The sequence below is a fragment of the Porcisia hertigi genome, chromosome 18 (assembly GCF_017918235.1).
Source record: "Porcisia hertigi strain C119 chromosome 18, whole genome shotgun sequence".
Taxonomy (NCBI): Eukaryota; Euglenozoa; class Kinetoplastea; order Trypanosomatida; family Trypanosomatidae; genus Porcisia; species Porcisia hertigi.
Window position 1 is genome coordinate 447,463 of NC_090577.1, and position 27,765 is coordinate 475,227.

The window sequence follows — 27,765 nt, forward strand, 5'->3', positions numbered from 1 at the left end:
CCAATGCATCACAAGCGGCACTTTAATCACACCAGTCGATTGGGGTCATGGATTTCGCTGGGAGCAGATGCTCTTTTTCGCTTTTCAGAGCTGGAGGACTACTCTAACCCACTTCCGTTCAGCTTTGTTAATTCTCTGGTAGCACACAGCGGGTGCGGCGGTCTCGTCGCTCTTTTCTCTCCTAGGGCTTGTAACTTTACTACAAACGAGAACTCTATCTTTCTTTTCCATCTCGCCGGAACTCCTTTGGAGAAATGCAGCCGTATTCCATTAAAGGCGTTCGAAAGCGTCGTCTACATGTCATGGAACAAATTATCTGATCACCTGATGGTGGTTTTGAATACAGGGTTCGTTCACTTTTACAACTACTGCGGCTCAGTGGCAGCGTCACCTTTGCCAATGGCGATACCAGTCGTCTGTGCGTCGTGTGATGATGGGTTTGTGGCACTGGTTGACACCGCAACTGAGGCGAAGCTTGTACTTGTGCACCTTGGACCGCGAAAGGAGTACACAATTCGAGACCTCCCTTTGCCACCGAGCGTTCAGCAATTCATAACTACCATCTCGCTCGTTGTCCTCGACGAAGGGGCCCACAAAAAGCAGACAAAAGAGGTGTTTCTTTCCTATTCACCACAGTCATCAAACGCCTTCATTTGCCGGTGCATATTCGGAGCTTCAAACTCCTCGTTTTTGGAGCTGGCTGTACCTGTCGAGGGAGGACGCGTTCTGGACATGTCCCGATCCCCTACCGGACGCGCCATACTGTTCATGATGCAAGATGGGTCTGTGTACTTGACAAACAGTGGATTCTCTGAGGTTTCGCTGCTTAGGCGCACTGACGCGACACCGGCAAGTTTTGTGCAGATGACCTGGTGTGGAAGCCATTGCGCCGCTTACCTGCAGCGCGTCCAGTACGGTGGCGCGCCTGATGAGAGTGGGGACTGCTCATGCTCGCTTTTCTTGATGAATCTCGATGAACCTGACAGAACCGACTGCATCTCTGATTTGCCGTTCGACACTTGTCTTCTTCCCGAGAAGGACGGTGCGTGGGTACTTTCGAAGGAGGCGCTGTATTTCTTGCAGACGGCACCGCTTGCCGTTCAGCGCGTCTTTTCAGTCGGTTCACGCGCCGCTGGGGCGATGCTTCTCTCAACGTACGATGAGTTCATGACCGGCGATGCGTCTGCGGTGCGGATGTTACATAAACTGGAGCACACCCCAGGTGCGCTGGTGGAAGCGGTGTCCGAGTGCATTGTCGCGGCAGGCTTTGAGTTCGAAGTCGCGCAACAAAAGCGGCTTCTGCGAATCGCCGCATTTGGCCGCACGTTTTGTTCCCTTTGTGATTCAAGTGTGTTTTTAGGCATGTCGAGGCGACTTCGTGTGCGCAACCATCTTCGCCTCAAGCCCCTCGGCATGATTTTGACTGATCAGCAGCTCACCGATCTCGGTGAGGAGCGCCTCCTACAGCGCCTTGCTGTGTGCGGTGAGCACCAGGTTGCTTTTTGTGTGGCAGAGTCTCTTGGGTCAGATTGCACGACGGTGCTGTTGGACTGGGCGATCTGCAGACTTGCACGAGTTCCACTTTCCAACAAGGACGAGGAGCGGCAGGTAGCTCAGCAAATAGTCAAAAAACTAAAGGCATGCAACTTCACTGGATTCGCAGAGCTGGCGCACCAGGCGAAGGTCACCGGCCACGGTGCCGCAGCGGTGGTACTTCTAGATGCGGAAATCAATCCTTCTCAGCAAGTGCCGGTCCTGCTCAGCATTGGCGAACCTGATATGGCTTTGAAGAGCGCGATCCACGCCGCTGACGCGGATCTGCTGTTCACGGTTATGATTCACATGATCCGCAGTCGCGGTTCCGCTGCACTTCCTAGCTTGACATCACACAAAGCGTCATGCGATCTTCTTTTGCAGTATGTGGGGATGTGCGAAAGCAACCAGCAGCTCATGGCTGAGTGCTTCAACAAACACCCAAGGGTTCAGGCCTATTTTCATCTTCGCAGCTATTTTCGAGAAGAAACACGACTGGCACACGCGCTGTCACAGTCCACCGAAAGCGAAAACTGGGAAATGCTACAAGAGTGCAAAAGTGTGGAAATCCAGGCCGCCATCGCCTCAACCAAGAAGGCCGTCGAGCAGAGCGCTCGCCCACAGTCAACCGCCACATCCTTTTCTCCGATCCTCAGCAGCGGAGCTGCGTCCTCGCCTTCCATGGTGGAGGATCGATTTTTGCAGCTGCAGAGCCGCCTCCTCGAGGAGCAGACCCATCTTATGAATAAGTACAAGGACTATCGGTTTCTTCAGGCCAGCGCCGCCGACACTATCCGCTATGCCCTCGAGCATGGACACACATCTGTCGCACAGCGGTTGAAGACTGCGTTCTGTGTGCCAGAGAAGATGTTCCAGTGGTGCATGCTCAATGCATACCTCTGCACTGGCCAATGGGATCTCATCGACGACATGAGCGGCTTCTCGTCTAACAAGAAGACGCTCCTGGATGGTGAGACTCTTGTCACCGCCTTGCTCTCCTATAAGCGACCACAGCAGGCAAAGCAGTACATTTCGCGTATTCCAAAAATTGAGACGCGGATGGAGTACTATGTGCTTTGCAGCGATTGGTTCGGTGCGGGTGCCGAATGCCGACGGCAAAACGATCCCGATTTGCTCATGCAGCTGAAGGACCGAGCCAAAGGCAATCCAGATGTACTGCGCCTGATCGAAGAGGGCTGGTGCACATCACCTCAAACGTCAGCCATCAGCTTCCCCAAGCTCTTCTAGGATCACTTTTTTCCACGGAGGCGAACGGGAACGGCAGGGGAGAACTGCCTCCCTATCCACCTACCATGACTATCGACTCCTCCTGCTTTTGAATTTCTTTCTTTTGTACAGTGACCTCGGGTGCATTACGCTGCCCCCCCCCCCTCTCCCCTTCAAAAAGGCCCAATAGCTTCACATCGACAGCGTCCTTTATTTGCTCTGTCTGAATTGTCTACTCACCGCAGTGGAACTTGTGGCTTATTGATGTGTCGCGACGGGGACAGTTTACTCTCTCGAATTCGTCTCCAAAGGAGGTGGCGCTACCACCTCGTGTGCAGCAAAGTGTTTCCACATGCATAGAGGGAGTCGGTAACACATGTGATGGGTTGTGGTGTCTTCGTGAGTTTTCCAACGCCAATCAAGCGTGAAAAAAAAAAGGGTGGTGGTGGTGGTGGTGGAAGTCAATTGAAGGGAGGTGCACGATTCCCCGCTTCTTTTTACTTCTTCCAGAGCGCATGTGGGCCGCGTTGCCTTTCTCGCCCTCACCATCGTGTGTCCGAGGTGGACTAAAAAGCTCACGTGGTTAGCATCTGGGACCTGCTGTTGATCTTGGGATCAAGTATCCTCTGAGCGAAACACACACTTTCTTCTTTCGTCCTTGTTTCCTCAGTCTCTCTTTTTTCGGGGGTTTCTGACGCCGCAATAAGCTGTACAAATTCCTCATGCATAAGCGAGGACGAGTGAATCCAACCACGAACACAGGGCCGAGTTGACAAAGCACAGCGATACGTCTCCTTCCTATCCCTTCCCTCCTCCCCCCCCCCCATTCGTGCTTCTCTTGTAGCGACTAAGGCATCTCTGCTTCAGACACCTTCGGAGAGGGGGGGTGATCAGCTTTCAGGCGCACACACTCCGTTCATAGGGGGGACGTACAAGTTATTCACCACTGTTCAGCGTTCCTTGTACATTTTTCTCCCCTCCCCCCTTTTTTTGTTTTGTTTTTTCCTCCCCATTTCAGTCTTATTCTTATCAACCGTAATAGAACACCATGATCACGAAGGCTGAGGCTTCCAAATGGAAGCTGAGCGACCTGGAGATGTGTGAGACTGTTGGCACTGGCACTTTTGGCCGCGTACGCCTGGTGAGGCACATGGGCACGGGCAAATACGCAGCCCTCAAGATACTGAAGAAGCAGGAGGTGATCCGAATGAAACAAGTCGATCACGTGCTGGCAGAGGCAAGTCTTCTCCAGGAGATTGATCACCCCTTCATTGTAAACATGCTCCGGGGGTACATGGACAAGAACCGACTGTATATTCTTCTTGAGTACGTGGTAGGTGGCGAGCTGTTCTCGCACCTCCGAAAGGCTGGCAAGTTCCCTAATGATGTGTCGAAGTTTTACTGCGCAGAGGTGGTCCTAGCATTTGACTACCTGCATAACAAGATGATCATTTACCGCGATTTGAAACCAGAAAATATTCTCCTCGATCAAGATGGCAATATCAAGCTCACTGATTTTGGTTTCGCAAAGCGCGTGACGGAGCGTACGTTTACGCTTTGTGGCACTCCCGAGTACTTAGCCCCTGAGATCATTCAGAGCAAAGGTCACAACAAGGCCGTCGACTGGTGGGCACTCGGAATTCTTCTCTATGAAATGCTGGTTGGCTACCCACCATTTTTTGACGACAGTCCGATGAAGATCTACGAGAAGATCCTGCAGTGCAAGCTGCTTTTCCCACGGTGGGTAGACTCGATTGCCAGAGACTTCATCAAGGGACTTCTAGCCCTCGATCCCACGAAGCGCCTTGGAAGTTTACCCAACGGTGTAGAGGACATCAAGAACCACAAGTACTTCGCGGAAGTGGACTGGGAGGTGGTGTTGTCCAAGAAGATACCCGCTCCGATTCCGGTGCGGCAGCGCAAGGAGGGCGATACTCATTACTTCGACAAGTATCCCGACAGCCCGCTGGCCCCTTTGCGCACTTTGACTGCTGCGCAGCAGGATTCATTTGCTAACTTCTGCAACGGCCAGTATTCAGTTGAGTAGGAACTTGTATTTGCTGCCTCAATGTTTGACGTGCGGAAAAAGTGAGATGCGACGGGCACCTGTAGACATTCTTCACATGCTTGGTTGTGCTGCTTTTCTCCAGCTACTTCTGTTGCAGCGCGATCACGCACTGCTGGTGCTGTTCACATGCTTCCCAAACCCTTGGGAGAGTTGCTCTGCCTGTGCACTTTTTTACAGCTGCCGTCGCTCTGTTTTTCTCCCCCCTCCCTCTCCCTCTCCCCCCCTCCTCTCCTCCTGTGCTCGGGTTGTTTTTTTCGTTTTGTGGCCTTTTCACCTTAAAGCGCTTTCTGCAAATGGGTTGGGCACTGCGTGCTAGTCGCAGGGATATTTCTCGCCTTCACGATGTATGTATAGGAATTTCAGAAGTTCTTAAATTCAGTGACGGGGAAAGAGCAAGCGCAATGTATTATAACGCACACACACACACAGACAGACAGACACACACACACACACACACACACACAGAGCGAGAGAGAGAGGGGGGGGTCGTGTCAAAAAATTTTTATTTGATCGGCTAGTGCTTGGGGTTTATGGTGCTTGTAGTCTTTTTTTTTTATTGCTCTCATTTTATGAGTCGGCCCTGATTGATCCATTGGATATGGCCGGATAGAGGTAGGGCTGCGTTTTCCGTGATATGTCTACGGGGTGGGGTGGGGAAAAGCGCGCCCAGCGAGGAGTTTCGATGCGATGACTTGCGTCCTCTGATCTTCACACAGTCCCTATTTTGGTTCTACCACATTTCCCCCCTTTTTCATGTCTGTGCTTTTTTCAAATGTTTTTTTCTTCGGTGAAAATCGGCTTTGGTATTCGCCTCCCCCCGCCTTTCTTCCCCTTCCGCTGGCGTTGATTGAGAAGTGTGTTTGTGTGTTTGTGTGTCTGTGTGTCTGTGCGTGTGTGTTTGTGATGGAAATGGGAAAGGCGCACAGTAAAGCCGAAAAGAGCCGAGTTAAAGGTGATGGACATTTTAAAGGACTTGGGAGGCCGCCACCGCAGCCTTTGTTCTAGGACGACATAGCTGCAGACACGTCGAGGCTTTTCATCTCGTAAAGTGCCAAGTCAAGTCGGATGGCTGAAGGGGGATCTGATGGGGGCTGTGCCTCTTTGTTTCCAACTTCTTTCCCCGTTTCTTCTCCCGATTTCATGCTTCCCCGACTCCGTTTGGAATGAACACATGTGCATCACACGTATGTAATTTCAGGTACTGCATTTCTTTTTTCCACGTCCGTCCCCCTCCTTACCCACTCAAGCGATTCTAACAGGTATAGTGGTGCCAATCGCTGTCATTGAAATTCAAGCGGGAGGAAAGAAATTCACATCAGCACTCTCTACGCATGTGCTCAAGTGCGCTCGTTGTGCATAGGACAAGGAAGGTGCTCGCTGTTTTTTCTTTGTATGAATTTTGGCACATATGTACGTTTGTTTCTGGCACTATCTTTGCACCGTTTTTCTTTTACTATTCCGCGCCTCTGTTTGTGTGTTTCGCCCCCCCCCCCCCATCTTTCTGTTACTGCGGATGTTCACAAGGTCATAGTGTCTTTCCCCCCTCGTTTTGACTTTGTCCCTGTTTTTCGACTTTTTTTCCCCTCTGTTGTTTTATGTGCTCAGGATTTTGTCTTCTTTACACCACCCTTTGCATCTTCGTCTCTCCCCCTCCCCCCCCTCCCCCCTCCTCTTCTCCGCATTCAGTTGAGTAATTGTGACGTCTTGATTTCGCATTCCTTTTCTGCTGTTTTTTTTTTGCTGGCTCTAACTTTTTTTTTATGTAGTCCTTTTTTCCCCTAAAAATTCTTTTTGATTATTTAGTCTTTTTTTTTTCGGGAGGGATTTATCTGCCGTTTTGGATACACACAAAAGGGAGGAGAGGTATACGACGTCAAAAAAAAAGGGGGATTCGGCTCCCTTATTAATGATCTTTCCTTCAAAAAAAAAAGAACACCCAACCATGCAAACAACAAAAAGGAAACACTTGCGAACAATACAGAGGAATGGGTGAGCGGAAGAGGAGGGAAAGGGGGCAGCTAACATCGGAAGGAGAAAAAATGCATACATTTATGGGCCCTCTCTGATAAAGGGGGGGGGGAGGGGGAGACCAGGAGACCAAAAGGTAGCTAGCAGGTACGCAAGTGAGAAGGAAGTGAGTCGACAAGAGGCCGGAAAAAAAAAAGAACTGCTGGTGTATTCAGAGAAGAAGCAGGCCGCCTATCGGTGGGTAGACATGCTTCCATCTCTCCTCCTCATTTTTTTTTTCATGGGGGTACACGTGGCAGGAAGGTGTGGAGTATTTGCAGGGAGCCCGAAGGAAAAGGTTTAGGGAGAGGGGAAGCAGTGAGAGTGTGGGCTCATCTTGTGATTGAGGGATGTGCAGAGCATCAGGCATGGATCTAGTCTGTAATGTGGGACGCGCGCTTTCCCACACTCTTCCCCTTCTTTTGTTTCATGCATGACGTGAAGAGGCGCCCCTCCCCCCTCCCTATAAGACGCGTTGTTTTTTTTTTGGTCGTGCGGCTGTTTGTCTCTTCCTGTTTTCACTCCCCCCTTTTCGCAGTGGGTGACAGGCCATATTCTCGCATTTCCTTGTACACACGTGCACACACTCACACACACACACACGCAAAAGCTACATCCACGTTAATAGTCCGAGTCCAGCGTTTCATTTTGCATTTTATTGCGTGACCGTTGAAACATACTCTTCTCAGGCAGAAGAAAAACACTTCTTTGACACAGACGCACACAAACAAAAGGGCGCCATGAGCTGTTCGAAGCCATAGTACCACTGCCCAACCTCTCTCCCTTCCTCCACCTGTAGGTACCGGAGGAGAGGCCTCGTGTTATTTCCCTTTTTGAGCAGCCAACGGGACACGCTGCTGCGCATGCAGTGAATCGCGATCTCTTCCTGGAAAGAGCGACTGTGTGCGTGTATTTTCCGTCGGTATGCCGAGCTTCAACAAAGAAACCCGATCACACGCCGAACGTAGATGACTCCACAGCCTTGCATGCGCTCACCTACCCCTCTGTTTCTTTTTTTTTGATCCCCTTGTCATCCTTGTACCTTTCGTAGCTCTTTGTCTTGGCAACGACACCGAAGTCTGAGGCGTCTCTTAAAATTTTCTTCTTCATTTTCACGCTTCATATTTCTCTCTTTCCTTCACAAATCTCCTCGCCCCACCACAGTTCATCTATCGTTTGGAAAAGGGAGAGTAACCGACAACAACAACGCACACATACACATAAAACACACAAATCAAAGCAGCACTACGAGCACCCGCACCCGCACCACTCCATTTCCTTAGGGAGCCGGACGGGCAGACCACAACAAAAAATTACCGGCCCGATTTCTTGTGTTTGTTTCTTATATTTTCTCCCCTCTCCTACCTGTGAAGCTTTTTTCCCCCCATCCAGTGCCAACGATGTCCGACTTTATCGAGCAGCTGCAGCAGCAGCCAAGCTTGTTTGCTATTTGCGACAACACCATCTCTGTGATGGCAGGGATGAGCGAAACGGCGGAGGAGTTGACACTCCGCTCCTACGATAGTTTAAGGGGTGCTTCCTACATTTGCGAATTGAATGAGAATGGTCTTCAACCAGCGAGGGTCTCGCTCTGCGACAATGCCGATTGGAGCGCTTTTTTTAGTGAGATTCGGGAGGCATTTAACTCGGGTAGGGTAACGGCGACGCCCAGGGATGCGCATGAAACTGCTGATACTCCCCCCGGTGCATCGGTTTACGCGGACTCATTAGGTCGGGAGTCCACAATGGAAGTCCAGTGCCCATCGATGTCAGTGGAGAAGCATGCCACTTTCATCCTCAAGCGTATCACCGAAGATCAGCAGAACTACATTCTCGAGCGCATGCTGGGGGCATATCAGATGTATAGCTACCCGAGGGAGTACGAGCAGAAGCTGGTCCATGCAGTTGAGAAAAAGGAGAAGGCGCGCGCGAAGCGCGAGACGCTTGACCGAGAGCTTATCGCGCTGAACGATAACTTGACACGCAACAAGAACAAACAGAAGGTCTGCTACGAGCGAAAAACGCAGCTTCTGCAGAAGCTTGGCAGCTACACCACGGAGAAAAAGGGCATCTCGTGGCAGGCGATCCAGGAAAATCAGCAGAAGGCAGCTGGTGAGAACAACGAGTCTCAGCTGCCGAATCCGCTCCGAGACCGTACCTGCAAGGATTATGATCTTCTTCTGTTGCGTATGATAAAGAGTCGGTGGTTATCACCGGAACACTGTGACGAGTCTTCGCCTGCGAATAGCGTCGTGAAGCCGTTTTCCAAGACGGATCTCGCTGCCCAGGAGAGTCAACTCTCAGGCAGCCGAGCTGCGGTATGGAGCGCTCTGAATTCCATCGAGTCATGGAGTTACAATGTGTTTGATGTTCAGACAGCCATGAGCGGGGATGACTACTTGTCGCTCCCGATGCAGCCACAGGGCGGGTCTCTCCTGGTGACCATGTACGCACTGCTGTGCATTCACGGTTTTCTTCAGAGGTTCAACATCGACGAGAAAGTTGCACTCAACTGGATCAGCGCAGTGGAGGCGGGTTACCATGGCAATCCGTATCACAACTCAATGCACGCCGCGGATGTGCTGCAGATTACGCACTTCATTATTACACAGGGTGGATTGGCGAAGCGGTGCAATCTCAGCGATATCCAGGTCTTCTCTGCCTTGCTGGCTGCCGCGATTCACGACTTCGACCACCCTGGCATCAACAATAACTTCCACATCAAGACAGGCAGTCACCTAGCTACGTTGTACAATGATCGGAGTGTCCTGGAGAACCTGCACGTGAGCAGCATTTTCGAGGTAATGAAAAATCCAGCCTTCAACATTCTGGCGAATTTTAGCGACGAGGATCGTCATGGCATCCGCGAGACGATGATCGAGATGGTTCTGGCGACAGACATGGGCTCGCATGGACAGTTCATGGCGAGTCTGAAGAGCAAGATGCAAGAGCGCTCTGGGTTCACCAAGAGTGACGAACAGATTCTCTGCCTCTCGATAGCTCTAAAGATGGCCGACATTTCCAACTGCGGGCGTCCACTCGACATTTACCTGCGTTGGGGTGGAAAGGTGTCCGATGAGTTCTACCAGCAGGGCGACCGTGAACGAAACCTGGGTCTCGAGTGCAGTCCATTTATGGATCGCATGCAGCCGAGCCTTGCGAAAAGCCAAATTGCCTTCATGAATTATATCATCATTCCCTTCTTTGAGCTGGTTGCTGAGCTCCTGCCTGACATGCGCTTTGCTGTAGGCTTGGTGGAGGAAAACAAAGAGTACTGGGCTAGCCACAACGACATCTAGAGAGATTCCCCACGCCTTTCACCTTCCCGCCTGCTTCTTCATTGTCCCCCTCGTTTTTATTCATTTACTATTATTGGATGTAACTCTGTTGAGGCAATTAGATTTGCATAAAACGTAGTCTCCGCCTTTCTGCAGTGTTATTCTTGTTCTCCTCACCCAAGGCGAGAAAGTGTGTGTGTATACGTACACCCACGTTTAACCTTTATTAATTCGTCTGTGATCTTCATTCCCCTCCTCGACATCTCTACTTTATTTTTTTTTCTTCGCCACCCGCTTCTTCCTCCGCGCTGGAGGAGAAAACGGATGACAAACGAGTGAGAGATCTTTGTCGGTGTGTATGGGATGGGGGAGGGAGGGACCGGGGAGCAGAATGAAGTAATATCTACTGGAACCCTCACTCAAAATTTTTTTTTTGCTTTCCCCTTTCGAGCAGTCGCTCTGTTTTTTTTTTGTCAGTAGGAGACTAGGTGAGTTGTCACTTATAAGAAACTGTGGACACGTGTTATCGTATTAGCCGCTTTCAAGGTGTGCACAATGAATTTCGTATGCCTCCGTCTCGCTTCTTTCCACTTCCCCCGACCCTCTATGTGTCTGGGGTGTGTGTTTATGTAGTTGTAACCAGCTTTTTGTTTAATTTTTCTTCACCTCATTTTTATCTACATTTCCTTCTTGACCACCACAGATTTTCTCTCCCCCATCCCCCCTCTATTGGGCACTCAATTTCGCTTTGGTCGTCGTGTCTCCTCCCTGCTGTTGTCCTCATCAGTTTTTTTTTTTTGTTGATGTTGCTGTTCTAGCTGCCACTTTTTTTTTTGTTTCATATGCGCAGGCATTACCTCACCCGTTTACACGCTTTCCTGGTTTTCATGAATTTTGTCTCAGAGCGCCTTGATCTACCCTCCCTTCTCCCCCTCGCGATTCACTACTCCACTTCTTGTTCCCAAACAACCGAGAGGTCACTGGCAGCCCTGTGCATTTTTTTTCTTTTTGTTCCTTGGATCGTAGATTATGCTTTTCAGTTTCACTGAAGAGAGGTGCCACAGGCAGCGGCGGCATGTTTTTCTCCTCCTCTCCGTTACTTTGGCTACTACGGTTCCCCAAGACGTGTGTGTAGGGGGTCGCGGTGGTGGTGGTGGCGGTGCAAGGCCCATCTGGACATGGAAAAAAGAGAGACCAGGTCGTTTTCACTGCGAGGATCGGGCTACGGGAAATGGAAACGAGCGTGAGTGACATCTACCGTTGTCCTACTTCTCTCGTTGAGGCCACGCGTTGCGAGTTGAAGACCTTACAAAGGTCTTGTTGGCACCTCTCCGCAATGATCTCATCTCTGTCGCGTAAACTTGGGAGCCAGACTATGGCTCTTATCTGTTTCACGCGCACAACAGCGCCCCTTCGGTGTGCAGGACCTTTTTTTCGAACTCAACAGCTCCACTCCCTTCCGCTTCTTCTTGGTCATCGCCCAGGTTTGTCGATGCTTCTCGGTTTCGATATTCTTCCCTTTTTTCCCTCTGCCTGAGGGAAACGAGACGACAAAGTCTCGAAGCGCCTTGCCCCACAACATTTTTCAGTGTCTGCCCTAATTTTGTTTCCCTGTTTCACGGTCTGCACACGAAGACACTGATAAACTTGCCCTAACATTTCACAGTGCCAGAGGTGTATCCGTCTGCCTCTTTAAATTTATTTCCTTTCTCTCAGAGGACGTTCTCTCTCTCTCTCTGACAATCTCTCTCCTCCCCGTCTTTGGTTTCCTTCGCTTTTCTGCGGTGTTTGTGTACCATCCTCGGCAGCTTCTTCCACTGGTGTTTTTGTTTTTGTTTTTCTGCCCACTCCACTCCACTCCACTCCACTCCGCCCTTTTTTTTTCTTGTTTTCCGGGAGGCGCCCCTCGCGACGGAGTCCGGCGGGCGTTTTCTACTTCTTCGCTACAGTGGCGCACTGTAACTACACAACCGGAACAGTGCGCTTTCCATTCTTGAAGTGTCCTTTACGTACCGCCACTGCCTGACACACACACACACACACACACACACACACACAGGGGGAGTGTCTCCGTTTTTTTTGGTTGTCTGTTTCATTCTCACGCAGGACCACATCCGCAGGTGGACTCGTAATCCCGTAGGCGAGCGCATACCCATCGTACATCAGCCATGCATCTTTCAGAACTTTGCGGGGACTCCAACATCGATGCCATCATCGCTCACCTTCGTCAGGTGGCCCCCTTAGAGCCCGTGCCGGTTGCATCTTCGTCCGAGGGAGCAGCAGGTGAAGAGACAGCCGCTGCAACTGATCACTCGAACATTCACGGACTGTGGGGCTATCGGGACAATGACGGACGCACAGCCTTTCATTGGGCTCTCGCACTCAAGAACTTTGACTTGGCTCGAAAGCTGATGCAGGCACCATACAATGCACCTGTGCTGACTGAAGATGAGGGGTGGAGCACGCCCTTTGCTACCGCCTGTACCGTTGGGACACCGCTCGACTTGCTGAGCGAGATCTTGGACCGAAGTGTGACTGCATTTACCGCCCTCATGGAGCAGAAAGAGGCTGAGCAATCCTCCACATCTGAGCTACAGAACAGTGGGGGTGCTGACCTGGTGGATCCTGTGCAGGGGAGCAAAGACGGAGGGCCGGAGAAACTTTTGTTTGGTATGTCCGGCATTTCGAAGCCCGCTGACTCGACTCCGGCTTCTATCACCACCGTGCTTGTTAACGCCGAAGATGCGACGGGGCAAACACCGCTGCTTCTTGCTGTGGGGCGTGGGCACTTGAACGTCGTGCGCTTCTTGTTGGAGAGGGGTGCAGATTTGATGCATCAGAATCGGAGAGGTGAGTCGTCGCTTCATCGGGCTGTGAGCCGTGGACATATGGACCTCGTTGAATTTCTTGTCTCGACTAGTGAGAAGAACAATGCGACCAACAAAGCAGTGCATCGGCGGTGGATGAATCTGCGGGACAAGCACGGCGAATCCGCGCTCTTCTACGCCTCCACGGATAACAATGAGGAGATTGGCCGGTACTTGCTGCGGCACGGCGCTGATCGAGAGCTGCGAAATGCGGACGGAAAAGCGTTCTGGGATGTGTAGGCACCGAGGAATCCTGTAACAAAACACTGAGGGCACAGAAAAACTCTTGAATGCAGCCTTGATCCCGCATTTAGCCGCGGAGGGTGGTGGTGGTGGTGGTGGTGGTGGGGGGGGGGGGCATTTTCCTTCTCGCGGACAGCGACTCATTCGACTGTGCGTGCTGGCTTTCTGGCGGAGGGTATCAAACCAGGATCACCTATTCCGTGTACTCCCCACTGCCTTGCTGCTCCCCTCCCCTCAAACGCCACCTCCTGCATCAAAGTGTGTGCATTATGATGGGAGCGCCGTTAGCGATATTTCTTGCGTCGATTCTTCCCTCACATTCTTCCCCGATTGGACGGGGGGGGGTGCTGAAGTGGCAGCCCATGGCCCCACCCTTCACTTATAAGCGTCAGAGAGAGAGGGGGGAGGGGGGGGGTGTATGGCAGGTTCACGCATATATACACGCGATGCGTTGTTGCTGAGATTTTCTCGAGATCCGCAAGAAAGAGCTCCGCCGAAAACATTGTCGCTGTGATGGTTCTCCTTTTCAGGTGCGCCCCGAAAATGGCCCTGGTGTCACTGGCGACTGTACGGCACATAGCTTCATGTCTTTGTCAAACTCAGCGGTTTCTTCTGCTAATGTTTCGAGACAAGTGCTCAACCACACGCTCTGCTTCTCCGTTACGGATTGTTTGCTCTGGTCTTGTACGCCTCCTCCTCTTTTCACGATTTCTCTATTTCGCGTCGATTGACTCTCTCTGCCACCCCTCCGCCCCCTTCTTTTTTTTCTTTACTTCATCCTCTGTTGGTAGTGTCTAGCGAGCGTTTCATTTACAAGACACTCATCATGAAGCGTCGCGAGCAGCGTCGACATCGAGAGCGCGCGCAGCTGCCACCTGCCTTGATCAACTTGGCCCAGCTCATTCCAACCGACGAGGACGCACGCAGCTACCTTGTAAGAGAATATGCCCACACTGCACAGGACAGCGCAGAGTCGCATATCTCGTGTGCTGGGGCGGGCAGTGGGCATGGTGTTGATGCAAGCGATGCGTGGATCTACGGCAGTGGAATTCAGAAATTGTTGTCTGCTCTAGGCGAGGAGGCGTGTCCTGATGGCGCTTTCGATGTGGTTCGTATCACTCGCCGAGTGCCTCGCAGTCAGTCCACAGTCGACCGCATCAACGTGGCGGAGCTGTGCTTTGCTCTTTCCCAGGTGTCGGGCCCAGTAAGTGTCCATGAGCGACGCTGCACTGCTGCTGCGGCCGGCCCGCTTGACGAGACGGTACCCCTTTTGCAGTATTACCGAGGCAGTCGATTTGAAGCCATAGTGCATGGGGAAGACCCGTCCTCTGCTGTAGCTCGACTTGCAGCAGCCGAAGCCGCACCCCCATCAGAGGTCAACTCCAAGCAGTCAGAGACCACAAGCAATGGTAGCAGCAAGAACGTCGGCTCGGAGTGGCTGGCGTTCGTTCAGAGCATCTCCACACCGCTTCCAATGACGCTTCGCTTGCATCACAGCGAGCGTGTTTTGGAGGCCCTCGCAACCCGCATCCTTAGGTCACCCGAGGTTGCTGCCGTGGTGAGTCCTGTGGCTTCCTTTCCGCCCAACTCTGGTCTATATTCCTGCAGCAATAGCGATTACCACAGCCACAAGCGTGTGGAGTACATCTGCCGCACGCTGCACGCTGCTAGCGCCGTGTCATTCCAGGAAGTGGTGTCAGCGATACCGGTTTTTGTGCTGGATGTGCAGCCGCAGCACACCGTCATCGATCTTTGCGCAGCACCCGGAAGCAAAACACTCCAGGCCTTGGACGCGATGCTCGGTAGTGGGTGGTCAGCATACGTCTGTCAAGGAGTGCTCATCGCAAACGAAAAGGATCGAGTGAAGGCCACGCAGACGTTGCCCGCACGCTTGAAGCGCTACCACGCCCCGAATGTGATGACTACTCGGTGCGATGGTATGCAGTGGCCGCGTTTGTACCTCGACGATCCTGCAAACCCGAGCACCGAGCCCCAGGAGCGGCTGTTCGACCGCATCGTTTGCGATGTTCCCTGTAGCGGCGACGGCACCATCCGTAAGGAGCGTTCTGTCGCCACGACATGGTCGGCAAGCTACGTGAAATCCCTCGTGCCAACCCAACGTGCTCTGCTGCTCCGCGGCCTCGAACTCTTGGCCACTGGGGGCATTCTCGTGTACAGCACCTGCAGCATGAACCCGAAGGAGGACGAGGAGGTGGTCTGCACGGGGTTGGGTCTTTTTGGCGACAGTGTTGAGCTTATCGACGTCAACGAGGTGTTACAACAGAAAGGATTTCGCCTTCACTCGACAGGGGGTATTCTCTCCCCCAATGTCGAGGGACTGCAGCCGCCAGTGTTGCCCTCGACGTATGACGGCCGCAAGGTTCTGCGTGTTATGCCGCATCACGACGACACCGGCGGCTTTTTCGTGGCCGCGTTCCGAAAAGTAAAGCAGGTGGGCTGGAAAGCTCCCACGGTGGTGCGACCCAAGCTGAACCAGTGGACGAAGGGCAAGCTGTGGGCCCCTGTTGGGGTCGAGGACGAGGTGTGGGTGAACATATCGACTTTCTACGGCTTTGATCGCTACGATACGGCGAGCTTTGCCTACCATGACGGCGCTGCCTCTTCGGCAGGGACAGGCCTCATACCTCTGTATCATCTCAATCCAAACGGTGGACCAACGCGCCGCATCGTACTCGCGACTCCTGCGTTGGCAGATATGGTGCTCCGCACCCGTCCGTACAAGGGCCCTGGTGTGGAAGTGGTATCCGTTGGTGTGCGTGCCTTCGAGGCATATGACGGTAATTTTTTGGTCACTGCGGCCTGCCGGTGGCGCGCGGTGGTCGAGTCTGCTTCTTTTCTAGCCCCACGCTTTACTGCTCGCAGGTTGCACCTCCACGTCTCAAAGCATAAGCGGATACTGGAGGATTTGCTGCGAAACGGCCATGTTTACATTCGAGAGCACTGGTGGACTCTATTGGGCGGAGACCCTGCTGTTGTAGCTCCTAACGCAAATCCAAAAGCCCTGGTCAAGCCTGGCGGCCTCCTCGAGGCGTTGCTGGCGCAGAGTAACGCTCTGACGGGCACCCCTGCCGAGGAGGTGACGGAGCTTCTCAAAAGCGAGGTGGAGGTGGGATGCCTTTTGGTAGGCGTCATCTCCGACGAGCTGGCTGACGCATCCGTTGGCCCGTGGTACATGAGCGCGACGCTGAGCGCGCACAAACTGGAGCTGGCCGTCGACGGCTCTCTGCGTGCGTTTGGGCTTATGACGTACTTCGGCGTTCATAATGTAGAGCGTGCCTCGCTGTGCGGCAACACTGCGAGCGATGCGATCGCGGATGTGTCACCAAAAGACCAGGCAGAGGATGCGTAGAGTCGGGAGCTTCACACACTGTGGTCTGGTGTGCAACTTGTGTGTGTTTCCACGCCAGTAGTTTATCGAGACTTCTGTCGGGTGGGATCGCCATCGATGACGCTATGGTGTCTGTGTGGATTGTCGATCGTTAACGTTTTAACACGCTGTTCCTAAGCAAAGAATGGACATCTTTCACCGATTAAGCCCGCAAAACCGTAACCACCGTGGTAGCAACACAGTCGCTGACGGGTTTCTCATTACGTGTACAAGAAAGGTGGTGGGGTGGGAAGAGAGAGGGCAGCATCTGGGCTCCGTCTCTACCGAGACAAGTTGTGTTTGCGGTGAATTCGGCGATTGGGTTCCCTCTCCCTTTTGTTCCCTCCCAAAGAGAAAGAAACACCCACATAGCACGTCCAGGGAAGAATGTGCGCCAAACTTTCTCCCGCTGCAACGGCTTGTCGTTAAAGGCGTGGCTTCCATCAAGGTGAGGATCATGACATGAGCTTGTTTTCCAAAGACTGCACAAGAGGAGGCCTCTTTGCCACTGGAACGAGTTACCCTACACTTCTCATTTCGATCTCCGTTTTCCTCAACATCTTCGTCCATTTTTTACGCGTGTCCATCTATATATATATATATATGGTGATTTCGGCCGCCTCTTGGGTTTTCTTCGACGCAAAAGAATTTCAAGGTGTAGCGCACATCAACAGTCGCTTAGGTTGCACCTTTCACCATACTTGTGGTTTAGTCTCTCCTTCCTCTCACGAGTGTCCATTACTGGCGACTTTTAGTTGTCTCCCTCTCGCGCTCCCTTTTGTTGTGTTTCACTCAGTGCAACAGGCGTTGTTTCGTGTCCTCAATCTCGCGTCTATCTCGTTCCCATAACTCGAAGGAGAGAGTTTCTCTGTTTCTCTTTTGAACACAAAAAAATTCGTCTCTGTGGGCGTGCCCCTTTTTTTTCTCCCCTATTGGGTTACTTCGGTCATATTTTACTCTTTTGCTTTCCTTATCGGACAGCCTGGCCAAAGGAGCGGGACGCTGTGGCGTGCGGATTTTCTCAAATAGGTCCGTATTTTTGACTCACCTCACCTCACCTCACCTCCTCCCTTCCTCCCTCCCTTCCTCCCTGCCATCGCCTGCTGCCTCCACCCCTTTTTTTTGTCCCCCTTACAAAATATTAAGTTTCTTTCCGTTTGTTCAAACCCCTTTTTTATTTTTCCCAGTTTTGAAATTAGCACCATGCAGGTTGGCGTGTGTGACAGAGATGAACAGCTATGTCAGTATGAGGGCTGCACAGAGATCGATCTACTGCCTGCGCGGTGCTCCAACTGCCACAGGCAATTCTGTTCTACCCACCTCTTCCAAAGCGCACACCAGTGCCCTGCTGTGACGGATGTGCGGGTCGCTACGTGCCCCATATGCAGTCGTGTGGTGCCGTTGGAGTACCCCCGTCAAAACCTCGACGAGGCCGTGTCACGGCATCTGGACCGCGGATGTCTCGATGTACCACAGGGGAGCTCATCATCTGGCACTTCTGCGGCGAAGGGGCGCCTCGGTCAGGCGGGTGGTCGTCGTTTGGGCGGCTCCGTACGGCCGTGCAGCATTCTAGACTGTCACGAAGCATCCGAAACGCGGGTGAGGTGTGACCAATGTGGCCAGACATTTTGTCTTCAGCACCGCGGACCTCTAAAGCACCAATGTCGCGCCGCCGCCGCCGCTCGCAGCACCGTCTCGTCGTCCTCTTCGAAACATGATGCAAGCGCGCTGGTGTCTTCGCTGGGGGGAAAGGCAGCTTCCGTGGCACGCATACTCAGTAACCCCTCCAACACTCCCGAAAAAGCGGTTGGAAAGGCGACAGAGCTGCCGGAGGACATGGTGACATGCCTCCTGTGCTTCCTCATACCTACCTCTGCGTCTAAGGAGGACAATAGCACCGGTTGCGACGCGTTCGAACCAGTGCCATCCTTCTATATCTTCATGCCCAAGAGCAACGCACTGGGTCGTCTCTTGGATACGGCGGTGGATCATGCCGCCATGAGTTCACCCGCTGTTTGCACCACGAAGCCATGGAACATGTTCGCTGTTACATTTCCCATTCATCAAAAGGCTGCCGCAGCCTACTATCCCCCTCTTCCCCTCTCGACAGTGGTGGGAAAGAGTGCCGTCGGTGCTGCGGGGCGCACGATTCTGTTTGTTTCACCACTTCAAGCCCTGCCTCAGTGTGTAATTGAAACAGTGCGTGACTTGGGGAGAAAAAAAGCGCTGCCCTCGATGTCATCCTCAAGTGAGGGATGCCAAGTCATGTGATTGAGACGGAAAAGAACGAGGTGGGGGGGGGTGGGGGTGCATCGGGGCTATGTAGGCGTTCATGTACGTCAGTGTTGCCTCTCTCTTCTTATCATCTTTGGCGTCGTGGCCCCCCCCCCCCCCCCCCCAAAAAAAAAAAAAAACTCCGTTTCCATGTTGGTTTGCTTTTACATTGGCCACACCCTTTCGGTTTTCTTCACCGCTTTCATGAACCTGCACTTAATTTTACTTTTCTTTGTTGCTGCGGCGCGTGTACATTCCCAATGGTGCCATTACTCCCCCACCCCCACCCCCACCCCCACCTTCTCTCTTTCCTGTCCTTGGCAATCCCCACTGCAGGCGTCGGTAACGGTCAAAACGACTTAATATCCCTCTCTTGTTTCTCTGTCGCTCTTCTCTTTCCTTATCCTGAGAACGGGGAGGGGGATACAGTTTCATGGGAAGCGACTTTGGCCTCCTGAGCGATGTGCTTCTCCCATCTCCCCCCCCACCGCTTTCTCTTTTCTCATGGACACACCTCATTATATCCGAGGAAGTACGCGCACACGCGTTCGATCTTATAGTATCTCCTACGACTCCTTTTGGTAGTGGGCGAGGTGGAGTAATAGGAAGAGACTTGTCACCATTTTAGCTTGTCTGTACTTTTTGTGTTTCACACGGAGGGCAAAGGATGGGGGGTTTACCCCCCCCCCCCCCTTCCTCCCTCTTGCACCGCCTCCCTTCGCCTTGCCATCTCTCTCCACACTTCCCATTATCACCTCTCTCCTCCCTTCCTTCTTATAAAAGGGGGGAAACCATGAGCAAACAACTGCACCTCTTCACCTACACCGGGTGTCTCTCGCCTCGGCGAGAAAGACTGCATCCGTTTCTCTCTCGTCAGCTGCACACCTAATGTTGGTCGCTGCTGCTGCTATCCTCACATCAATCTTCCATCCACGTGTTCTGCCTGAGGAGGAGGAGGCCCCCCCCCCCCCTTCCCCCCCTTCCCCGGGCATTGGAGGCCCATTCGATGCGCTTCTCGTCTACTGCCCACAGAGTCAACTTCTCTTCTGCTTTTATGCTCCCTTATTTTTTTTTCCCGACCTTTTCTCACTTGCGCATTTCTTTCCCCCTCGTTTATTGTCATCATTATATACATATATATACATCTTGGGTGTGGTTACCGTTCCTCGACATGGTCATAACTCCAGTTATCTTTGGAAAGAAAGAAGAGGCAGGAACAAAAAAACCAAGTTGCTGGTCATCGGACTCCCTTTTCCACTTTCTAAGCTCAGCAAAAACGAAAAAAAACGCACCAAATTAGTCGCCCCATATCCATTTATTGATTGATTTTCCAAATAACTCACGTTTCCATTCGTTTTTCGTTTTGCATTTCGCTTCCCCATGCTTTTTGTACTTCCCGTGGATTATTCAGGCACACACGTACATACTTCCTAGGGTATATATATATACACACACACATATATATTATACAAATATTTTCGAGTTTCCCTGTTTGTGTTGTGTGCATTCATTTCCCATCCCCCAAAAAAGACATCCATCAGGGCTCACATACACCCAGGCCTTATCATTCGCGTTGCGCTCACCTACAGTGCTCAACTTTGAGCTAGGGCACGCTTAGAAGCGAGGTAGATCGCGACACGTACGAGCTACGAGAGCTTTTTGTGTACACTCACACTCACACCCACACCCACGCCGTGCTATCCCTCTTTACCGCGAAGGAAATCGTGTACACCAAAGGGCACAGCTCAACAGCAGCTTCGCAACAATGAACACCCACTCACCTCAGCTTATGGAGGCTACCTCCGCAAAGATCGTGATGCTGGGCGAGTCCGGTGCGGGCAAGAGCTCTATCGCACTCCGCTTTACGCGGAATGAGTTCCTAAACAACCAGGAGACCACCATCGGGGCTGCCTTCTTATCTAAGACGCTGATGGTGCCGCCGTCGCGAAGCGCTGCGGCTTCCCCTGGCGGTGCCGCCACTGGCCAGGCTCTTCAGCAGCAGATGCGCGCGCTTAAGTTTGAGATCTGGGATACGGCTGGGCAGGAGCGCTTTCGTTCTCTCGCCCCGATTTACTACCGCGGTGCCTGCGGCGCTCTTGTTGTGTATGACATCACGAATGGTGAGAGCCTCAAGAGGGCGCAGACGTGGATCAGGGAGCTTCGCGCCAACGCTGACCCGTCACTTGTTATCATGCTCGTCGGAAACAAGAAGGACTTGGAGTCGCTGCGGCAGGTGTCCTTCGAGGATGGCCAGCGCCTCGCAGCCGAGGAGCAGCTCGCAGGCTTTTTCGAGACATCTGCCAAAGACAACAACAACGTGGAGCAGGTGTTTCTCGTGTTAGCGGGCAGGCTACTCGATCAGGGCCTTGGGAACCGTGGTGGGGCTGGAGGTGCACGGGGTGGTGTCCTTGCGCCGCGTGGCGAGCGTGTTGAGCAGCACAACGAGGAGTCTTCGCAGTTTACATGCTGCTGATCTCCTCTTTGAACTGGCTTGGCGTTTCGATCCCACTCGCCCTCTCCAATGGGTTGTCTTCACTTCTTTTTCTGGAAAGGGGGGAGGGGGAGGGGAACAAAGAAAAGATCTGTGCGCTCATGTAGGGAATAAAATAAGGGGTAGAGGGAGAGAGCGCGAGAGCTTTCATTGAGCCAGACGAATGTTCAACGGAATACCCATCTTGAGAAAATGCGGCGCCGTGCAATAGATGGTCTGTCTGCGCGTGTGGAGGGAGGGAAGGTAGGCGGGGGGTGGCGTTGGCCACGTTCTCTACAGTCACGAAGTGCTTCTTTCCCCCCATTTGTTTTCGTTGTGCTTCCATCGTATTTTATGCATTGTCCATGACACCTTTTGCCTGCTGTGTATATTTTCCCTTTGTATTACTTTTTTTTTCTTGTTTGCTTTTTTGTATTAGCCTACCGCCTCCCCCCCTCCCCCCTCCTCCCTCCCCAACACACACACACACACACACACACACGGAGACCGTTACCTTTGGCGCTAAACCCACCCAACCCCGCAAACGGATGCGCCATAGATTGAGCCCCAATCGCCTATTCTCTGTTTGTATGCACGCGTGTGTGATTTCATTTTTCTTACTCCCTGTCTTTTTTTTTTCCAGCGAGGCACACTGTTTTTGCTTCTCTCCTTTTTGTTGTTGCGTGTGTTGTTCTGGAATAGGAGGGCACGCGGGTTATTTGCACTGCACCGTTTTTGTTTTTGTTGCCTTAATAATTGTTCTGATACTTGTGCTGACGCGGTTGACTTTGGCGATTTGAGCAACAAAGAAAAAAACATAATGGCGATATCGGAGAGCTATCCGACACAAATGCCGAGCGGCGCTGTCGCAATGACTAGCTTCACCCGCACGCACACACCCATGCATCCACGTCAATGTTTGGGGGGTGCTCCCCCCCCTCTTCTCTTGCCTTCCTACTTCTCCCCCCCCTCCACACACACACACACACACAGACAACAGAGCACGACATGTATGCAAAGGCAGCCATTTGATAATCATGCGTTTAACGGAAGGACAAGGCAGTCCTTGTGGTGGTGGGCGGGGCTGGAGATGGAGAGGCGTAGCTGCGGGACTTTTTGTATCCCCCCCCCCCTTCCCCCGTTTACGGCCGCCTTCCGCTAGAGGGAGCTGTGTGTGATTCGCTGGTCTTTGTCCTCTCTTGGCTCGTTTTCGTTTCTCTGTGATCATCCCTTTCTCTCTCTCATCTGAGACGATGGTCGCAGTGTGTGTGTGGGGGGGGGGGGGGGGGGAGGGGGGAGGGGGCGGGAAGGCAGATGCCTTGGGTTACCGCAGGTGTAGGGGGACAAAAGAGGGGGAAACAGTCAACGCAACAAAGGGAGGAGAAAAAAATGGAGGGGCGCACGCATGTGTCTTGTTGGGCATGTAAAAGAGTGTTGCGTGTGTTCCGTCTTATGCATTGTATCGCACCTTTAACGCTTTTTCACCCCACCCCCTTTTCATTACTTCCCTTTTCGGCTCACGTCAATGCGTGTATCCACCCCTATTTGAGGTGATGTGCCAATTTTTGCTTTTGTTGTTCACAGGCAGTCCGGACACACGGACACAGTCACGCCGCCGCATTACGGCAGAAAATAACTGGCACCCAAGCTCCACTGGTGTAACGTAGACCGAGTGCACACAGTCTTCGTTACAGGTCCCTCTCTGAGCTACTCCAGAACAGTAGTGCTTCCCATTAGGGGGGGGGGGAGACAGATACACACACAAAAAAAACGCTCGTACACGCAGAGATCGTTCCTCTGCTCGTTCCCCCCTTCCCCCTTCCCCTTCCCCTCCCCACTGGTCAACCAGATAGAAATATATAGATTGTTGTACCCATACCCGTATGTGAAGAGACTGGAAGAATATTTTCTGCGCGCAAATTTATTTCGAAAAACACAAAACCAAAACAGCAGCAGTAGCAGCAGCGAGAGCGAGAGAGAGAGAGAACGGAGTGGGGAAGCGATACTGGATTGTATTGGCTTTCAACTGTCTCGGCTTGTGAGCTCGGATCTCTCTGTGTGTGTGTGTGTGTTCTACTGGTTCAAAGACGTTTCCACTTTCACTCCTCTCCTCTCCGCGTGCTTCTGTGAGTGTGTGCTTGTGCGCCCGGAGGTGGGAGTGGGGGGAGAGGAGGTCTATTGGGGCGAGCCCGTGTGCAGCGGATACACACTATTATAGCGCACCCCGCTCCGCACTTTGTTGGCGCCGACGACTGCGATATCCCACATTTCAAGAGCGGCGACTAGAGATGGAAAAATCTTCACTACCCCCACTGAAAGCTTCGGCTCTGGGCACTATAGACGCTCCTGCCGCTAGCGCAACAGGTGTAGCGCAGCACCCGGATATTCGCGCGCCCCCGATAACGGCAGCGATGTCCTCTTTGGACATGCGATCCGCCTGTCGTGCCACAGCTGCCTTGGCAAACGACCGTGATGAGGTGGGCGAGGCTGCTCAACACGACGCATCTTCTGCGTACAGTGCAGGATGCGAGCGGGGTTTACAGAGAGAGCAGCAAGAGTCCAGGGAGCCCCTGTCAATTGCAGGCGATGCTTCTGCGTTGCTGAGTGAGAATGCTGCCCTGGTCACCGCTGCGGGGGCTCCCCCGGCGCTGCGGCGACCGTCGCTACTCTTCGACACAGCAGTGGCCACAGAGGCGTTGTTTGCACGAGTTCAGCAGCAAAAACCGCTACCAGAGCAGCCGCAGGTGCACCCACGTCCTCTGGAGGCCAAGGGGCCGTCTCAGCGCACCTCAGGAACGATCTCTTCCATTCTTGGCCGTCCTCCGCCGGCTCCGTCAACCAGCGTGATTACCGCCGTAGCGCCTATGGGCGGCGCGCATTTGTTATCTAATCCCACCCTGCAGCATGACACCGAGGTGTCCTCATCTCCGTTGGTGCCGTCAGCTGTGCCTGCCCGGTACCGCAGCTCCTCTCCCGTCTCCAGCGTGGACTACGTCGAGATCGAGCAAAAGCAGAGTGAGCTGCGTCATGCGGTGGAGCACCACGTACAGTCTCTGGAGCGTTCTCTCGCTTTGCGTGATGAGGAGGTCGCCACGCTGTCGTCGCGGCTGCACAAACTTGAGGAGGACTACCAGTTTAATTACAACCTCATAGCGGAGCGCGATGCTGCACTAGAGGAGGCGTCAGGGCAGCTGCAACGGCTGTATCGCGAACTGAAGCGCCTGGCAGACGAGTCGACGCGCATGGAGAAGACGATCGAGACAGCAGAGAGTGATGTGAAGGTGGCTCGGCAGCGGGTTCGTGAGGTGGAGGAGGAACGTGATGCTGCGGTTCGACAAGTGCAGAAGGACTACGCAATAAAGGAGCGCTACCTAGCGGAGGCGGTTCGCGCGAGGGAGGCGGCTCTCGAGGAGGAGATGGAGGAGCAGCACGCGTGGTATAAGGAGCGCGCCAAGGCGTTGGAGGAGGAGCGTGTCGCCATGACTGACCGCACAGCTTTGGCCTCCATGGGGGCGGAGGACCGCTACAAGCAGCAGGTTTCCCGGCTACAGTCGGAGGTGTTGGGGCTGCAGCAGGCGCTAAAGGATACACGCCAACAGAAAGCCGAGGCCGACAAGCGTATCATGGCGATGGAGGAGTCAAACGCTGCCCTCGCACACGAGCTTGCTGTGACCCAGCAGCGTCACGAGGCTCTCGCACAGGAGGCGACACTTGCGAAAAAGGACCTGGAGGATCGACTTGTGCGGGTTGTCGGTGATGCCGAAAAACGCGTCATCGCTGCAGAGACGACGGCACGAGAAGAAGCAGGCCGCGCCTCGCGCGCGGAGCTAGAGCGCACTCGCCTCCAGACCATGCTGGCAGAGGCACAGGAGCGTCTGCAGCACCTCACCGCGCGTTACGACGAGGACGTCACCCGTTTCACAAAGGAGCGTCACGAGCTCCTCAAGAGCAGCGATGAGGCGATGGCGGCCGCCAGCTCAGTAGAGCAGGTGTTGCACGAGACGAAAAGAGAGCTAGAACAGCAGCGCCGCTTGGCCGCCGAAGAGGCAACACGTCTGCGGCGCGAGGTGGAGTGCGCACAGGAGGCGTCTGAGGCGGCCCGCCAACAGCTCGTCTCCGCGGCAGAGAACAGTGACAAGTGGAGGGCACAGGTTCATCACCTGGAGGCCGAGGTGTGTCGCTGGAAGGCGGAGGAGAATAAGACTGCGACTAATGGGCGACAGGAGTGCTCCGTGTGGGAGGAGAAATGCCGACAGGTCGAACTACGGCTGCAGCTTCTTCAGGAAGAGGCCCAACAGAGTAAGAAGATGCAGCAAGCCATGGTGGAGCGAGCGCAGGCTGAGGCAGCGCGACTCACGCGCGAGCTTCACGCTAGTGAGGCCGCACGCCGTGCCTTGGAGGATCAGTATCACCTACAGGAGGATTTTAAGGAGGATCGACATGGGCTGCAGACGCTGCGCACAGAGAGGGAGCAGCTTCAGAAGCGCGTGGCAGAGCTCGAGCACACCAACGCAGAAGTGCGCCTGCAAGTGTCCCACTTCACAGCTGAGCTGCAGAACGACCCAGTCATAAAGGCAGCCAAAGAGACGCAACAGCGGTGTGTAGCGTTGCAGCAGGAGCTGACACAGGCCAGGGCGGAGGCTCAGCTACTGCAGGACTCGTTGAGGGACAAAGAGGAAGAGTTGGTGCGACTGCAAACTGAGATGTTGCGAGTGCAGGTGCTCGTCGCCGACGACGAAACAGGGTTACCTTCTTTCGACGCGCATGCCAGCCCTGCCACCGGCGTTGTCACCCTTAGCGACCACGTCTCTCGTGCGCTGCAGCGGCAGCAGAGGCAGATGCGCTCCGAGTACAGCCGTATGCGCGAGTCCTACGAAGAGATGGTGCGTGAGCTGGACCGCCAGCGACGCCGCCGTCGCAAGCCGCCGCGACGTTCGCGCACTGCCTCAGCTGCTTCATCATGTTCAACGGGCTCCTCTTCACCAGCCAGCGATGCTCAGCCCCTGATGCAGCATCGCAAGCGAGGGAGTGGGGACCAGTCGCCCGCGGCTGGCGTGTCCGTGCCGCCCGCACTCCCCGACTCTAAGACGGCACACCTCCTGCAGGAGTCGGAGGTGTGGCGCCAGCAATGCGTGCAGCTGGAGCACCAACTTGTCACCGTGCTGCGTGAGCGCGACGGCCTCAAGAAGGAGCTGCAGCTGGCCCACCAGGACGTCGCAGCTCTCAGCGCGGAAAAGGCCTGTCTGGTGGACCTCAACTCGCTTCTCAAGACGCAACTGCGTGAGGCATACCGGCTGCGTGTCGGCAGCACCAACGCTCGCCTGGCGCAAGGATCCGTGACGACCATCCCCGTTGCCAACTCAACCGGCGTACGTGTCTCCCCCCAGCTCCTGGCAGCAGCTCTCCAGTCACTGGAGGAGGGAACAGCTCCCGCTGACGAGCCGGTGGACAGGCCTCGCGCTCGGAATGCGAAGGTGTCTGAGGTAACCGCGACGCGGCGCAGCTCTCGCGCTGACGAGGCATCGACACTGAGGGAGTCACCTGTTGTGCACTCCACCCGTGGCTATGTCAGGCCATCGTCCTTGCCCGTTACGTCGCAGTCAATCTCAGCGCAGCAGGCGCAGGAGCGGTTGACCACACTAGAGCACGAGATAGAGGTGGTTCGTGAACAGCTTGCCACCGCTTCCACCACGACGCAGAAGCACAAATGCGGACAGGGAGTGGTTCGCCGTGGCAATGCGGCTGTGCGGCACTATGGTCTCAGTGATTAAGGCTTCACCTGGACGACTTCACGGGTGCGACATACTCGATTTTGTTTTCTTTCTTCCCAAGCACGCCAGTCCTGTAAACCGAGCAGTGAAATCAATAGTTATGAAGGTGCGGGGAAGGGTCTGGAGCCAGGAGAGGGTTTTTAGCGGGGCCAAGACCGGACGTCGCGGCGACCGCCCACACGTATTCCACGCGTGTACACTCGAGTGGGTCGCTGGAGGGGTGTGTGTGTGTGTGGAAGGAGGGTCTTTGCGTGTTTTTCGTTTATTATTGGGAGGGGCAGCACGTCATGTGGAAGGAGAAAAACGCAACAAACAAAAAGTGTGGGGGGGAGTAGCAAGAAAAGAAAAAAACTGTGGGGTGTGTGCGCTGTCTTTTTCTCCCCCTACCCCTCTTTCTCTCTCTGCGCCAGTTTGCCTGTGGCATCTCTCTTTCACCCCTTTTTTTTGTGTGTGTGTGTGTCCTCCTCCATCTTCCGCTTCCTCATTGCCATTTTACCGCATCACCGGTACACCATTAAAAACGCACGCCTCTCTCTCACACACACACACACGCACACTCTCCACGGCCCAACACGCAGAGAGAGAAACTCACTCATTTCCTTGTACTCCATCATCGAATATCTGTCTTCGGACACCCTC

At 53.6% G+C, this 27,765-nt stretch overlaps 8 protein-coding genes across 8 annotated transcripts; all 8 read left to right on the top strand.

Annotated features, from left to right (window-relative positions):
* Nucleotides 1-3: 3 nt before the first annotated feature.
* On the top strand, nt 4-2,781 carry JKF63_06592 (uncharacterized protein; the record flags this gene model as incomplete). The annotated part of the gene is made up of 1 exon (XM_067902541.1): nt 4-2,781. The coding sequence occupies one exon, from the start codon at nt 4-6 to the stop codon at nt 2,779-2,781; it is 2,778 nt and encodes a 925-aa protein (XP_067757958.1).
* A 1,027-nt stretch (nt 2,782-3,808) lies between these two features.
* JKF63_06593 (uncharacterized protein) lies at nt 3,809-4,807 on the top strand (the record flags this gene model as incomplete). The annotated part of the gene is made up of 1 exon (XM_067902542.1): nt 3,809-4,807. The coding sequence occupies one exon, from the start codon at nt 3,809-3,811 to the stop codon at nt 4,805-4,807; it is 999 nt and encodes a 332-aa protein (XP_067757959.1).
* A 3,428-nt stretch (nt 4,808-8,235) lies between these two features.
* On the top strand, nt 8,236-10,134 carry JKF63_06594 (uncharacterized protein; the record flags this gene model as incomplete). Its single annotated transcript, XM_067902543.1, has 1 exon — nt 8,236-10,134. One exon carries the CDS (start codon nt 8,236-8,238, stop codon nt 10,132-10,134), a length of 1,899 nt encoding a protein of 632 aa, XP_067757960.1.
* A 2,147-nt stretch (nt 10,135-12,281) lies between these two features.
* JKF63_06595 (uncharacterized protein) lies at nt 12,282-13,220 on the top strand (the record flags this gene model as incomplete). The annotated part of the gene is made up of 1 exon (XM_067902544.1): nt 12,282-13,220. One exon carries the CDS (start codon nt 12,282-12,284, stop codon nt 13,218-13,220), a length of 939 nt encoding a protein of 312 aa, XP_067757961.1.
* An 829-nt stretch (nt 13,221-14,049) lies between these two features.
* Nucleotides 14,050-16,593, top strand: JKF63_06596 (uncharacterized protein; the record flags this gene model as incomplete). The annotated part of the gene is made up of 1 exon (XM_067902545.1): nt 14,050-16,593. One exon carries the CDS (start codon nt 14,050-14,052, stop codon nt 16,591-16,593), a length of 2,544 nt encoding a protein of 847 aa, XP_067757962.1.
* A 1,221-nt stretch (nt 16,594-17,814) lies between these two features.
* JKF63_06597 (uncharacterized protein) lies at nt 17,815-18,882 on the top strand (the record flags this gene model as incomplete). The annotated part of the gene is made up of 1 exon (XM_067902546.1): nt 17,815-18,882. One exon carries the CDS (start codon nt 17,815-17,817, stop codon nt 18,880-18,882), a length of 1,068 nt encoding a protein of 355 aa, XP_067757963.1.
* Nucleotides 18,883-20,650: 1,768 nt separating this feature from the next.
* Nucleotides 20,651-21,358, top strand: JKF63_06598 (uncharacterized protein; the record flags this gene model as incomplete). The annotated part of the gene is made up of 1 exon (XM_067902547.1): nt 20,651-21,358. One exon carries the CDS (start codon nt 20,651-20,653, stop codon nt 21,356-21,358), a length of 708 nt encoding a protein of 235 aa, XP_067757964.1.
* Nucleotides 21,359-23,643: 2,285 nt separating this feature from the next.
* On the top strand, nt 23,644-27,126 carry JKF63_06599 (uncharacterized protein; the record flags this gene model as incomplete). The annotated part of the gene is made up of 1 exon (XM_067902548.1): nt 23,644-27,126. The coding sequence occupies one exon, from the start codon at nt 23,644-23,646 to the stop codon at nt 27,124-27,126; it is 3,483 nt and encodes a 1,160-aa protein (XP_067757965.1).
* Between the last annotated feature and the right edge of the window lie 639 nt (nt 27,127-27,765).